General features: G+C 31.8%; 2 protein-coding genes across 2 annotated transcripts; one reads left to right on the top strand and one right to left on the bottom strand.

Annotated features, from left to right (window-relative positions):
- Window positions 1–25: 25 nt before the first annotated feature.
- Window positions 26–4,883, bottom strand: LOC101259075 (probable LRR receptor-like serine/threonine-protein kinase At1g67720). The gene is made up of 9 exons (XM_004247326.5): window positions 4,478–4,883; window positions 3,838–4,384; window positions 2,836–3,290; window positions 2,563–2,698; window positions 2,324–2,395; window positions 2,176–2,244; window positions 1,948–2,019; window positions 573–644; window positions 26–476 (listed from the first exon to the last, which is right to left on the bottom strand). The coding sequence occupies exons 1-9, from the start codon at window positions 4,545–4,547 to the stop codon at window positions 434–436; spliced, it is 1,536 nt and encodes a 511-aa protein (XP_004247374.1). The 5' UTR covers window positions 4,548–4,883; the 3' UTR covers window positions 26–433.
- Window positions 4,884–8,045: 3,162 nt separating this feature from the next.
- LOC101259366 (serine/threonine-protein kinase PCRK1-like) lies at window positions 8,046–10,408 on the top strand. Its single transcript, XM_004247327.5, has 5 exons — window positions 8,046–8,232; window positions 8,621–8,973; window positions 9,056–9,316; window positions 9,396–9,518; window positions 9,662–10,408. The coding sequence occupies exons 1-5, from the start codon at window positions 8,061–8,063 to the stop codon at window positions 10,187–10,189; spliced, it is 1,437 nt and encodes a 478-aa protein (XP_004247375.2). The 5' UTR covers window positions 8,046–8,060; the 3' UTR covers window positions 10,190–10,408.
- Window positions 10,409–14,448: the final 4,040 nt, after the last annotated feature.

The following is a 14,448-nucleotide window of genomic DNA, read 5'->3' as shown; positions in this document are numbered from 1 at the left end:
TTGTGTTAGGTGCAGGTATCATATCTTTACGACAATCAACACAAAAGCTCTTGCATAACTTCAATAATAAACATGTTTATACAATTGAGTTTTGAGTATATATGAATAAAAAACACGAGTTACAGAGAGAAAAAATACAGAAGAACAACTGAGAACTTGAATGACTGTACATACAGCTATGGACACACAAAAAAATTACAGCAAAATTCCATTTTACTAAACTATTTGGGCAGACAATGTGCTGGCAAACCATTTTGAATAGTTAGTCTTGGTGAGTGTATTCCGGAGTTCCAAAATAATAAGCTTTGAAGATTCTTCTTTTTCACCAAAAATTCAAAAATATTGAGAAAAAGGAACTGGAGGTACTGAAATCTAATGTCGAAAACTGAATATTTTGTACTTCTCAATGTCCAAAGGAGCAAGGACAATCTCCTTATTTAGGGGGCTGTGATAACAATGGATTCCCAGGAGTGGTCCTACAAATAAAGCAATAGAGCAATTTGATTAATATTTGAACAAAAAGCAAAAGGCAAAAGCAACGAAAAGGTTATTGCTAATGAGTGATTCATTACCTGAGATTCAACGTTGGTTTTCCCAGAAGACTGCTTGGTATCTGGCCAGATAAATTATTGTTCTGCAAGAAGCTGCAACAAAAATAATAATGTGTCATTTAACTTTACCTCAGCCTATGAGCATATACAAGAAAGTTCCTCGATCGCATTTGATATCATGAATATATCTCTATTATGGTCTTTTAGAAAAGAAAAACATAACGAGTGCTTGTGAAACGAAGTTCTCTGAGCAAAGTTATGTTTGAAGCAGTCAAGGATGTTCAAGGTAATGACTTTAGAACATTAGCTTTTTATATAATAGCTTCTATAAGCTCTGATCAAATGAGTGCTTTGTAGAAGAAGCTCTATTAAATGAGTATTATCTCGCGGGCTCTAATGGTGATTTTGCCCAAAAGAGATCCTGTTGCAGAAGTGAACAAGAATAACTTGAGCTATGTGCAGCTGTGGTAAGCTAGTTCATTGCTTTCTTTGTTTGAGAACTTAATTCAACCAAACAGCCTCACTACTGCCATCCAGAAACTAGAACTATCATCAGTTAAACTCTGTGATCATATTTCTCATGTACTCATAAATTTTACAGTAGTCTAAATATTAGAACTAGGTGACAGATGGATACAAAGTTCAATAAGTACGTCTATCATGTATCATGAGTTTGGATTGTGGTCCTTCCTCGGCGCATAGACGTATTTTCAAGCAGTACCTTTTTACTTGATATTCCTTTGAGCTATCTTTAATTCCTTTTCCAACTTGAGCAATCAATCTATAAAATTACAGTATGTGCAGGTGAAAAGCTCATCTCACTTGTGAGTGATAAAAACCTTGATTTGACAGTTGGATTCTCACATGAAGGAGATCAATGGCTGCTCTACTATCCATCAATTTAAGTATCTGTCACAAACTTTCCTAGAACCTGCTTCAACCTTTTTGAAAATGATCTCTATACCAAGAGAAAACTACTTAAGAGACACTACTTGAGGTACTTAGTTAATTCCGTGCTGCATAGCCACATCCACCAGTTTATTGATCCAGCAATCCTAATTCATTTGCTTAGCATGTGCCTAATGATGCTGTGTATCACCACCACCCACTCCCCGACAGAGAGAAGATCTAGAAAATCCATTGAGGTGGATATAGAACTGTACTTATACTAGCATCGTAGGGCTACTATACTTGAGAAAAAAATTGTATTTATACTATCATCATAGGGAAACTATATTTGAGAAAAACAGTACTTATAATATAGCATCATACGGAAACTAAAATTGAGCAAAATAGAAGTGTTGCAGATTTCTAACTGAAATCTATGCAGACAGAGGGGCCAAAATCCATTATCCATCAATACTCATTTTGTTTAGTTATGGAAAGACGAACTTACATTTCATTAAGGCTCATAATGTTTCCAAGAGAATGTGGAATTTCTCCACTAAGCTGATTGTCTTCCAAGTGTCTGAAATAAAAGACGAGAGTATTAGGAATAGACACACTTAATTACACAAGTTTTTTTTTTCCGTCTTCTTCACAAAAGTTTGGGCTATAATTAGAAAGTGCATTATTGCAACAGCAATTTAGAAGAAGAACAAAAGAAACCAAAGATTTTACTTACAGAGTCTCCAGGATACTCAGTGAGCTCAAATCTGGGATAGATCCCGTCAAATTATTATCCGCAAGCCATCTGTGATAAGTAAGAGACATCTAATAAATCTATTTGCTTCCATCAATATATGAGCACTAAGAAGCAAATATTCACTTACATGTGATTCAATGCTGTCAATCTGGCAATGCTAGGTGAAATTGATCCAGAAAGACCCATGCTTGTTAGGTTTCTGCAGAGAAAAGAGAAAGGAACACAAGTTAACAGGTAGAATCACATGGACAATCATAATTTAGGTTGGGGTAAGGTAAGGTATTCATTTTTCCCATTTTTCTTATTCATGAGGCGGCTGGCGTGGGAGAGTTTTGAGGTTTATGGAGTAAGAGACATCTAACTCACAAAGAAGTAACACGAATTCGTGATCCTCCAGCACAAGTAACTCCAGTCCATTGGTATTGAGGGGGTAAACATGGATCACCATGCCAATCTGGGGGAGGATTCTTGAAACTCTCCTTCAATTTTTCCAGAGCTATCACTGCAGTAAGAAAAATATCACATTGATGTAGCAGAGGTAATTAATCTACAGAAAATGAGGTAAAAAGCAATCCTAGAAAGATAGCTCATACTTATCCAAGTGCTAGATCTATATTCGAAGCAAGAAAAGCAGATTACCGTCCCGAGTATGAGTTTTTCCTCCAAGGGGCAACACTTCAAAAACCTCTCCTGCATTAATCAACGGACCAACACTTGATCCAATCACCGGAGTTAGAGTTATCTTTGTAATACCAGACAGAGGCCACTGACTTGCAAACACAACCATGCCAGCCGGAGCAACATTAAGGTTGGGATAAAACACTATATCATTTATGCTTATGTTGAAAGCTCTTCCTGAGAATGAATTTTGATCATCAGCAAAGTAAAGAGCTATGTAATACGTTGCGTTTGGGAGAGGTGCTGGAGGCCATAATAACTCCATAGCTTCGGGCTTAGGTACTGTTAACCGTGTCCGAAATACTTTTGCCGGAGGGTGATTCCAGATACCAGAAACAGAAACATGACTGAAACTTTCTGCAGGAGAATGTTGTCCATAGGGCTCCCAGTAACGATCAAATTCATCATCAGGATATCTGACAAGTTAAAATGCTTGAAGTTATGATAAACATAACCAAAAGAAACACGTTTGTTTAAATATGGATGATATAATCAGCTACTAATTCCTCTAACAACCTCTATGAAACTAATAACCAAATAGATTCGAGTATATTTAGGAGAAATGCGAATAGAATAGATTCTGCTGCAGTTCATAACCTATTCCAAATGAGCACTAGAAAGAACCTAGCCTCAAAGTTTTGATATCACATTGTGATCAAAAGAGTTATTCAGACTAATCAAACCACTTACAGCAGATTCTATATTGAAAGTTGAAAGAACTTCTAATATCTTAAAGTTCAGTCGCAAGTCGATGATCAATAGGGATTGAAATACATAAATTGCTAACCATTTCAACACCTGAATTAGGATTCAGTTCTACATAAACTATAAATGTATTTGAATTGCATCGCGAAATTCAGGAATCATAATCAGAACTTAAAAATATCAACTTAATCAAATAAAAAAGCAATCTTTTTTAGTCAAAGCTAACAACTTTAGGCCCAGATAGGTGAACCAACTTACTTGATAATTGATCCATTGTTCCCAAAACTGCTCCTTGTAATCAAAGTCAATCCATAAATATTAAAATCTGTAGAATTATACAACGAATCCGACACCAAAACAAGCTCCAAAGCAGATATAAAAGGGTCAGAATCCGTTAAACTATTAGCAGCCAAACACACACTCATAGTCTTCCCTACAGCCTTGAAAATCCCTTCATAATATGAAGACATCCCCTTCCAATAATCCTCAGTTGTATTCACTGGACTCCAAAAAGTCCCATCAACAATCTGATCAAACACAGGAGGATTCAAATTCCCATTAACCCCACCATAGAAATACGTCGTCCTGACCAAATACTTCCCTCCACGATAAACAGGAACCTCATAACAGAATTTCTTGAAAACGTTGTTCTTCAATGGAAATGTACGAACAGTTGAAAGTGTATAATCAAGAACATCAACTGTAAGATTCTTGGGTTTTCCTGCTGATACATAACCATAATCCGAAACCCAATTTTGCTCATTAACTACAGAATCAACCACAGCACCACAATCAATCAAAACACCTGGAAAAAAAAACAAGAAAAGTTGAAATCTTGAAAAATAAAAAAGATGAAATTTTTGAAAAGGGGTTAATGAAATGGGGAAAAGGGGTTTACCTCTTAAGGATTGTGAAGCAGAAGGGAAGATAAAAAGGGAAAGAAGGAAGGAGAAACAGAAGAAAGACATGGTTAATGGTGATGATTGAAGAAACAGAGAGTCATGTGATGATTTTGAGAAGGGAAAAAAAGGTTGATATTAGGTGGAGTGGAGTTGAATGAGTCGTTTGGGTGAGTTAAAGGAAGAAAAGAATAGAAAATTTGGAGAATGAGAGGTGAAGTTGTTGAAGAGGAAAGAATCAAAGTTGGATTAATGCCATTGTTTTTTGGGAGAAGGGACGCGGGAATGAACCAGGTCAGCCTGCTTCACTTTGCTGCCATTTGTGGAGTAGCTAATTTTTTTTTCCTTACAAAATTAGTACTTAATTACTAAATTGAAAGAGAGAGAAAAATGCCCACCAAATATATTATTTATATGTAATTTTGTACATTTGCTTTTTGGCTAAATAACATTCAAATATCTCAATATAAGCTAAAATGTGTATCAAATTAATTTTTTTTAAAGGAATAATATGATTTTAATTCAGTTAAAGTGTATTTCTATATTTCGCTCATATTAAAGAGGTATTTGTATCTTATCTCATCTAAGAAATTTAAAAGTTAACTCAAATTTCATGGTTAAATAAATATTTGAAAGATAAATTTTTCAAAATTTACCCTCAAGATCTTTTATGCTTAGATACCTTAATGAAGTTTCCGTATTTTAATTTATTTGTCTTACTTTACTTTTAGAATCTGTTTGGATTGACTTTTGACTTATGACTTATGACTTATAAGCCAAAAACCACAAGTTAGGATTTATCCAAAGAAACACTTAGTCAATTTTATAAAAATGCATCCTTTTTTTTTGTCTGTGACGTTTTAATTCTAACTTTCCATATTTAAAATAAGATTAAAGGACATTAGTTATATTTTACATATCTTTAGTTCAAGTTCACAAATTTAACATGTTTTATTATTCTTTAAAACTTATATAAAACTAGACAATTAAATTGAAACGAATAAAATGATAAATAAGAATATTGTTTTGACTTTTTCCGTAGGTGATATGGTTCGTGTGTAACAAGATGGGAACTTGGAAGATATAATACTACGTACCTACTGTATATAGATAAGCACTTAAATTCTAAAACAATCAAAAATCTAAATAAAATAAACATCAAGAAGTTCCTTGTGTTTAAACAAGTTGATGTAATTAGTGGTTAAATCTTTTTAACATATATTATGAACAAACCAAAAAAAAACGTCTATTAATTTTTTTTTTTACCAAATTATGAATAAGCAAAAACATAACTCATAATATCTCAAAAAGATTTGAAGCTAACCTTAAACGGATTCGAGTTAATTGGAAGCACGACGAGCAAATAAATCATAATTTTGTGTGTCCTTTTTAAATTATTATATTTTCTCGTATAACAAGTCGAGGTTTTCAAAATATAAAAATTTAGCATAATATCTGAATGTACTTTTAATTTCTCAATTAATAATTTTTTTTTTAATTTTAATTGTGCACAAACACATACCTTAAATTTGTGTAAATTATATAGGTTGAAACACACATTTTATATGATATAATGCAAATTAATTTAAATATATGTTACGTAAATTTACATTTTTTTATTATATGGAAGAGTAAAGAGCAATGACGATCAAGATAATTTTGTAAATTTACACTGACATATCACGTTCCAGAATCATCGGTATTTTTCTCTAACATTCAGAACAAACATGAAAAAGTCATCGATGGAGTATGGAGCATACAATGAATGAATTTAGCATACAATGAATGAATTTTCTTCAAACTGAATTCGAGTATAAATTGTGAGTACAGTTCTGTTAATCCCTTGATTCTATTCTCCTAGAATTTATCTATGATTTGAGTTAGTGGCGTATTTCTCGAACTAGAATGATTTAGATTTGACTTCTCTATATGAATAATCCATCAATTTGTAGAATATTCGAGATCTTGATCTCTTTATGGGATTTTTGAGATGCTCCTAAGGGAATTTAGTACTTCTATATAGGCATAAACTAGGGTTTAGGGTTGAGTAGACTACAATGATCCTTATTTGAGTTGAACACAATTTGTAGTGTATCAACTCGAATTGAACGTATCTAATAGAGTCTCATAAAATTTGAAAAAAGGATACTGGCATATACAGTTGTCTTATAACTTGAATCTGAAGAGGAAAGGGGTTGTGCATTAGGCATGCCAATTCCCTCTTATGGCAAATCAAATTTTACATGTAAGCCAAAGAGAAAGCAAATGGATATACAAATTGTCTTTTGTCAAATCTGATAGATTAACCAAAGGGGCCTAAGTGCCAAATTTGGCTCAAATATATCCTCCAAAAATCCCATCTACATATGGAAAATATCATTTTCTCAATCTTATTAATCCCAATACTCTATGGAGTTAATGAATTGCATCTGTGGAGTATTTCTTGTTTCTCAAGTTGGTAAACTTCTATGGAGTGTTCTAATTTGTCTGATTTAACCTTGGATTTGATGTTGTTCTATACTTAAATTGTTATTGAAATGACACTACATTATTTCAATGACAAATAAAATAATCTTGGAGAGAGAAAATAATGGCAAATTATTCTAGAAATTTTTATTATTTCTCTTAAATAGAAGAACAAAGTGATAGGACGACGAAGGATAAAAATGTAATTTTATGATGATGATAATTCTTAAGAAAGATAGTAAATTATTCTACAAACATCTTTATATATATATATGATGAATAATGATTAAGGATAAAAAAATAATTTCACGCTAACAAAAATCAATAACAAGAAAATTAAATATCTCTAGAAACATCTTTAGTTATTATTATTACTATTAACTTATTTTGTTATTACTTTACTTTCTTTTCTTTTGTGAAATATTTTTTTATGAATTATTGTGATATATATTTATTACTTTATTTTATTTACTTTGATTTATTTCTTAATATTTTTTATATTTAAAAAATACTGACTTTAAATATATAAATTAATTAGTTTCACCTTTATTTTGGCTTAATTCATGTACTTTTAAAAAAAATAAGTGTGATAAAATTAATAATATATATTAGAATTGATATTAAAGAATAAAATACTACTTTTAAAAAATAACCGTCCAAACCAGCATTAATTATTTGTATCCAAACGTGTCATTGTCCTAGCTAGCTCTATCACCTAAATAAAGTGATTCATCTGATGACTCAAACCCTCTTTTCCACAAAAACTAATTATAAAAACTCAGTGAGTTTAATATTTGTTCATAAATTAATATTTTAAAATAATATATAATTAAATGATATGATATTAAGCATAAATTAAGTACATGATAAATATTTATAAATTTTAAGTAGTATTGATTAAAGGATTTTAAATTATGTTACTTGGAAACAAATTATAATACATATTTGTGTGTGATCTTATATCATCTCATTATTTTTGCGTGCAGAAGTCCATTAAAATCTTCGTAATTAAACATTTTTTGTAATTGATGGTTGATTTTTTAGGCCATGTCATTCAACTTGAAACTATAATAAATAAATTTTTATTTTTGTCAGTGATTTTATTTGTTTTTGGAAATGTCCCTTTTAATTAAAGTTGGTGAACTGAATTCCAGCTGCCAAGCATTGACTTCCTTAGATCATGCTATGCTCGTTGCTTACTTGATTTCCTCTCTTTTTCTTTTTTTATCAATCATCAACTCTTTCTCAATCTTACTCCAATCATTCTCCATTCATTTCTCCCCTAAAGGTAAAATATACTTCTTCTATATCAATTTTTTTTTTAATTTCTTGATAAAAACATATATTTTTTTCCTCAATGCACATAACACTTTAGATTGAATAAATTATCGTTGTGTGTGAAAAATAACAGATGAATTTCCCTGTTTTTGCCATTAGAATTTCAAGAATTTGCCACTCACCCATGGATATAACCAATATCACTATTGTATTGTATGATGGTCCTTGTATATGCACTTGCCTTTGTTAGGAATTGATGTAGATTTAGTCGAGGGAAAAAATACCACATTTAACTAGTAGTGTCTGTGAAGCTCATAATCAACAAACACATGGATAGTGAAAAAGGTGTTTAAAAAAATTAGCCAAGAATTGCGTATATGATTTGGTTATATGTGCAGGGATGAAGTGTTTTCAGTTCTCTAATGATGATCATAACAAGACTAGAAAGTCAACATCAGGCCAGTCATCTGCCTCTGTTTTCACAGATTCTGACCTCAAAGGATCTGAATACAGCTCACAAAATGTATCAACGGACATTAGCACGGAGTCCTCTTCAAGGGTCTCGTTTTCGTGCTTGTCTAATAAAAAGGCTTGTCACCTTAAGGTCTTCACAGTTGAAGAGTTGAAGAGCGCGACAAAGAACTTTAGTCGATCCCTCATGCTAGGAGAAGGAGGATTTGGAGGTGTATATAAGGGTGTTTTAAAGGACACAAATATTGCTGTTAAGCAACTCAGCCAAAGAGGCTTGCAGGCTAGTTTCATTTAAGATTGAATTTTTATATTTATGGTAGAATGTGAAACAAAAATTATAAGTATTTGAGTTTGTGATATAGGGGCATAAGGAATGGGTGACGGAAGTGAACGTCCTAGGTGTGGTGGAGCATCAAAATCTTGTCAAATTAATAGGCTATTGTGCAGAGGATGATGAAAGAGGAATACAACGTTTACTTGTATATGAGTTTTTGCCCAACAGAAGTGTACAAGATCATCTAATAAGTCGTTTTATGTCACCTTTGCCATGGGAAACAAGGCTAAATATCGCTCGTGATGCTGCTCGAGGATTGGCTTACCTTCACGAGGGAATGGAGTTTCAGGTGGTGGTTCTCTTAAAACACTTTTTCTCATTATCATACTTTTGCACTTTCGTGTTTGATAAAATATATTCTTGTGCAGATTATCTTTAGAGATTTCAAATCCTCTAACATTCTCTTGGATGAGAAATGGAATGCAAAGTTGTCTGATTTTGGCTTGGCCAGATTAGGACCTTCCGACGGATTAAGCCATGTCTCAACAGCGGTATGCTCAATATCTCCATTCAATTAACAATCTAGTCAAAATAGTATAGCACCCCTACTTAACTTAACTCTAGCTAGGTGAAATTTCCTATTTTGTACAACATTTATACTTTATCTAAATCATATGCCTTTGATTTTCATTAGGTGGTGGGAACTGTTGGATATGCTGCTCCAGAATATATACAAACTGGACGCCTAACGTCCAAGAGTGATGTATGGAGCTATGGGGTGTTTCTATATGAACTCATCACAGGCAGGCGTCCGTTGGACAGAAATAAACCCAAAAACGAACAGAAACTTCTCGAATGGGTAAGACCCCATCTTTCCGACCTGAAGAAGTTTGAACAAATATTGGATCCTCGATTAGATGGAAAGTATTCCATTAAATCTGCTCAGAAGTTAGCTGCCATAGCTAATAGGTGTTTAGTTAAACATCCGAGGAATCGTCCAAAAATGAGTGAGGTTTTGGAGATGGTAAATCAGGTTGTGAAGGCAACTGAAGCAAAAATTCCACAAACACCTATAGACGAAAGTTCAACACCAAATGTCGACGATGACATGTTTATGGTAAGGTGTCTCACTGCAAGTAGAAGGCTGGTAGAACACACATCAAGAGAAAACAAGTTGCTGGTTTGGAAATTGTGGAAGCCTAAGCTTGTCAGTTCAAATTGAGCAGCAGAAATGAAACTAAAGTTACTCTAGCTACTTTTGGTTTTCTTGTGCAAAAGAATCACTTGAATTGTAATATATGTTACTCGGACTCTTCAAAAATGTCACTTGAATGCATGTTCAAAAGTAATGCATCTTTAGAGGATTCGACATGGGTGCAACTGCATTTTTGGAGAGTCCGAACAACATAGCTGATATCAGTATTGACCATGATCTTCATAAGCTTTTCTAGCATTTACTAACCATTATAATTCCAGCTTTCTGAGACTGCCTTCCCAGCAAAGAAACCGTGGCCGAGAGGGCTATTGGCACAGTTGTGTCTATTCTATTCTGTGAGGATAATATAGATCGATGTATAGTCCGAACAACCTTTTTCTTCCAATAGTCAAAATGCATTAATATTACTCTTAGTTTTGTTGAAGGCAAAAAGCTAAAAAAGAAAAAGAAAAACCAAGTTTCGGAATAGGTATAGACACAAACAACAACATACTATAAGATTGTGATTGAATCCGCATATGTTTGGTAAAGAGAAAAATAGACGGTGTTCAATTGAAACATCCAGTATAGTTCCACAAGTGAGGTTAAGAGCGAGTATGGTTACGTAAACTTTACCCTATCTTTGTGGGCAGACACACAAAAGTAATATGGATGTCCCCTTTTTTTGAAAAAAAAAGTTTACCCTATCTTTGTGGGCAGACACACAAAAGTAATATGGATGTCCCCTTTTTTTGAAAAAAAATGGGTATAGGGGAAGGGGATTATAAGTTGGAGAATTAAGAGTCCTTTGCTAATAAAGTTAAGTTAAAGTTCAGATAACCAATCAACTAATCTACAAAGATTTCTACTTTTATTCGTATTGATGCTCATTTGAAGTTTAAAATGGACTCTTAACACAACTTCAACTTCCAAAAATCACAATTTCAAGTTTCAAATTCAAAATCTAAGCTTAAATGAGGGCTAGTTGATTGTCACAATTTTTTCTACAGTTCCAGTTCCATTTACAAGAATGTAAAACTTAAAAAGTTCAAAAAGGTAAAAAAAAAAAAAAAAAAAAAAACAGAAATTGAAATCATAGCTGAAAAATTGTATTACCTTGTGTACCCAACTTTATTTTAGGAATTTAGATTGGGAGTTATGCTCCATTTTCAAACACCAAATGCTAGATTAGAAGTGGCCAAATTAAATGGGAAAAAAATGAGCTCAAAGATCTTTTAAAGTCTTCAATTAAATAAAAGCTACAAATTGGGATTCTTTTGAATATTCTATAGCACTCTCTCTTTTTTATTTCAGTCTAAAATAAATGAAAATTTTAATTTAGACACGTTTTAAGAAACTGACCATTCTTAACAAAATGAAGTGTTTTTTTTTAATCAATCTACTAGGTAAAACATCACCAATTTTAAAACAAGAAAAAAAGATAAAAATCATAATCTAGGTAGAATAAAACGGAGGGAGTAAAGAAGTTTGGGGAAAAAAGCAAAACAATAATATTGCAAACTATATTCGATAATAAATGTCATTTACTGACTTTCATAAGGGATGTGACTCACTCTAAAATTAATTTAAACCATTAAAAATTTCTTAGAAACAAGATTATAATAAAAAAATAAAAAATGCACATTAATTGACATATTGATGTAAAATTAAAAAACAAAGAGAATAATATAAAGATGAAGACAATAATATAAGACAAAATGAACAATATAAGATCACAATCTTTCTTTTAAGTATTTATCAAATTTTCAAGTTTATATAATATGAATTATTATGTCTCTATTTATAATTTAACATGGAGACATACAAAAGGTTAGTCATAAATATGACATTGACAATAATATAATGGGGAGATTATGAGAATAAAATGTTACATGAGTAATGGTTATGAAGGTAAATGTTATGGAGGTTATGGTCATCTTCATAATGAGGAATAGTGGAGATAATGTGTGAGTAACTTTTTAGTGTAGTGGACATCCACATTATAATATTTTATAACATTCACCCTTGAATGTCTATAAATAATATGCCTTGTTAAAATCTTACTAGGAAAAAATCATGTGGGAAAAAATTCTAGTAAAGTAAAAAGAATAGACATATCTTTTAATACGCTTGAATGTTGCCTCGTTATAAACCTTACTAGGAAAAAACCATGTGGGAAAAAATTCTAGTAAAGGAAAAAGAGTAGACATATCTTTTAATACGCTTGAATGTTGCCTCGTTAAAAACCTTACCAGGAAAACCTATTTGGGATAAATCATGGTTAAGGAAAAGAGTACAACACATATTTTTCTCCCCCTGATAAAAAGTTTACTTGATATCTCGGAGACGATGCATTCTGTTTACATCCCTACTCTTTCGAAATAGGGCGAAACGTCGCGGCAACTCGAAAATAAATTAATTGTTTCAATTTTAATAAAGTTGTAAAAATAAACGAGTTTTAAAAAGAGTCGCCACCTAATTTTAGGGAAACTAGGAAACCAATTATTAATCTACGAAACCAATTTGATCCTAGGTAAGGGGTTCAAGTTATTCCGAAGGGAAGGGGTTAGGCACCCTTCAGAATCCACAAATGTGGTTTCCGACTGAATTAATTTTTTTTTTCAAATTGAGGAAAAATATAATAAACACATATAATAAAAACACAATATACACAATAAAGCAATAATTATCGGCCTAAAGTTTACCTAACGTCAATATTCACAAAATAATGAATGAAATATAATTCGAACTTTTTCGAATAATTTCAAGGAGAAGCACCTCCGGATACCTGTAAAGACACTTGATAAAAGAGTTAAGGCCAAATAAATATAACTAAAAATGAATAACTCAAATAATAATTTAAGAATAAAAATCCGTCTTATTGACATGGGAGGCCTTGGAAATCGACGGTAATTTCTTCATCGGCCAATTTCAACAACTAAAAATATATATAAACTTGAATTAGATTTCCGTAGGCCTCTAAACCGACGGATAGATTTTTCATCGGCCCTTTTCAACATATAAAATATATAAACTAAACATCAACAAAACATAACAAACTTATCCCAAGAGAATATGGAAAACAACAACCAAACTAAAATAACATAATTAGAAATGGAAACAACAATAACGTAATATATAAAAATTAAAAATAACATTAAAATAAAATAATAACAAAACCCTGAAAAGTTAAGATAGCAAATAGTTGACTAACAATTTCAAAATAATAGTAATAATAAATAAATAAACATCAAATCGTAAAATAATGCTAATATTAAAACTACAATAAACACAAATATTAATTGACTTTTAGAACTACATTAAACTAAAAAACAAAACAAGCTACATATAATAAACAGAAAACATAAAAGAGCTGGAAATTGGAAATTAAATAAAACAAGGCTAAAAATATTTTTACCTGGTTCTGGACAGCGAACCGAAACTCCGAGTTTGAAAGAGACGACTCCACCTCCTCAACTCGAAAAACCACAAAAACACTGGGAACTAAGAATTCTCAAAATTTTATGAGTATTATTTAATTTTCCCCTCCAAATCCTTCTCTAAAATATTGAATGAAGTGGTTTATATAGAAACCCAAAAATCCTCAAAAAGGGTAAACTACCAATGTGGGACTATTGTAAAATTGAAAATTGTTTAAGTGACAATGTGGGAAAGGTAATTATTTTTTTTTATTTTTTTTGTATTTGACTCTAAATGTATGAATTTTAAAATCATCGGACCAAAATTTGCTATTAAATAAATAAAGCTCCAAAATCAAGAATTTTTAAAATGTTAGGTCAAAATTGGGTGTCAACACATTCCAATCTTATATCACAACTTCTCAAATATTGATGTTGGTAATCCTTAGTGAATAAGTTTACAAGATTATCACTTGAACAAGCCTTTGAACGTCTATCTCACCATTTTGTTGAAGATTATGTGTGAATTTTTTTTTTTTGGTGAAATATGTTTTATCTGATCTCCTTTGGTTGTATCCTCCATTCAATTAAGCTATATATTATTTTCGTATATGACGATTAGAATATCCTTTATCAAAGAAAAATCGCATATTTTCTGAATGTGATAGATCATGATTCCAATCTAACACGCCCATGATTTACTTCATAGATCAATATGATTTGAAGAAGTGATTACTAATGTTTGTTGAATGTTGAGATTTTGTTGTGCCTCCATATGTAAGCAAATAGCTCATTGGCAATCGAGCTTTATGTAGATCAAATAAACATTTTGCATTTACATAATCAAATTATTTCTGCCTGATGAGA

The sequence above is a fragment of the Solanum lycopersicum genome, chromosome 9 (assembly GCF_036512215.1).
Source record: "Solanum lycopersicum chromosome 9, SLM_r2.1".
NCBI classification, from domain to species: Eukaryota; Viridiplantae; Streptophyta; class Magnoliopsida; order Solanales; family Solanaceae; genus Solanum; species Solanum lycopersicum.
The sequence above is the reverse complement of the archived record's forward strand: the minus strand, read 5'-3'. Positions and strand labels throughout refer to the sequence as shown.

Coding starts and splice junctions, on each gene's coding strand:
- LOC101259075 (XM_004247326.5), bottom strand. CDS start 4,547: ATGTCTTTCTTCTGTTTCTCCTTCCTTCTTTCCCTTTTTATCTTCCCT. Junction 4,385..4,477: donor TGCTTCACAATCCTTAAGAG/GTAAACCCCTTT, acceptor TTTTTTTTCCAG/GTGTTTTGATTGATTGTGGT. Junction 2,020..2,175: donor CTGAGTATCCTGGAGACTCT/GTAAGTAAAATC, acceptor CTTTTATTTCAG/ACACTTGGAAGACAATCAGC.
- LOC101259366 (XM_004247327.5), top strand. CDS start 8,061: ATGTCCCTTTTAATTAAAGTTGGTGAACTGAATTCCAGCTGCCAAGCA. Junction 8,974..9,055: donor TCAGCCAAAGAGGCTTGCAG/GCTAGTTTCATT, acceptor TTTGTGATATAG/GGGCATAAGGAATGGGTGAC. Junction 9,519..9,661: donor TAAGCCATGTCTCAACAGCG/GTATGCTCAATA, acceptor GATTTTCATTAG/GTGGTGGGAACTGTTGGATA.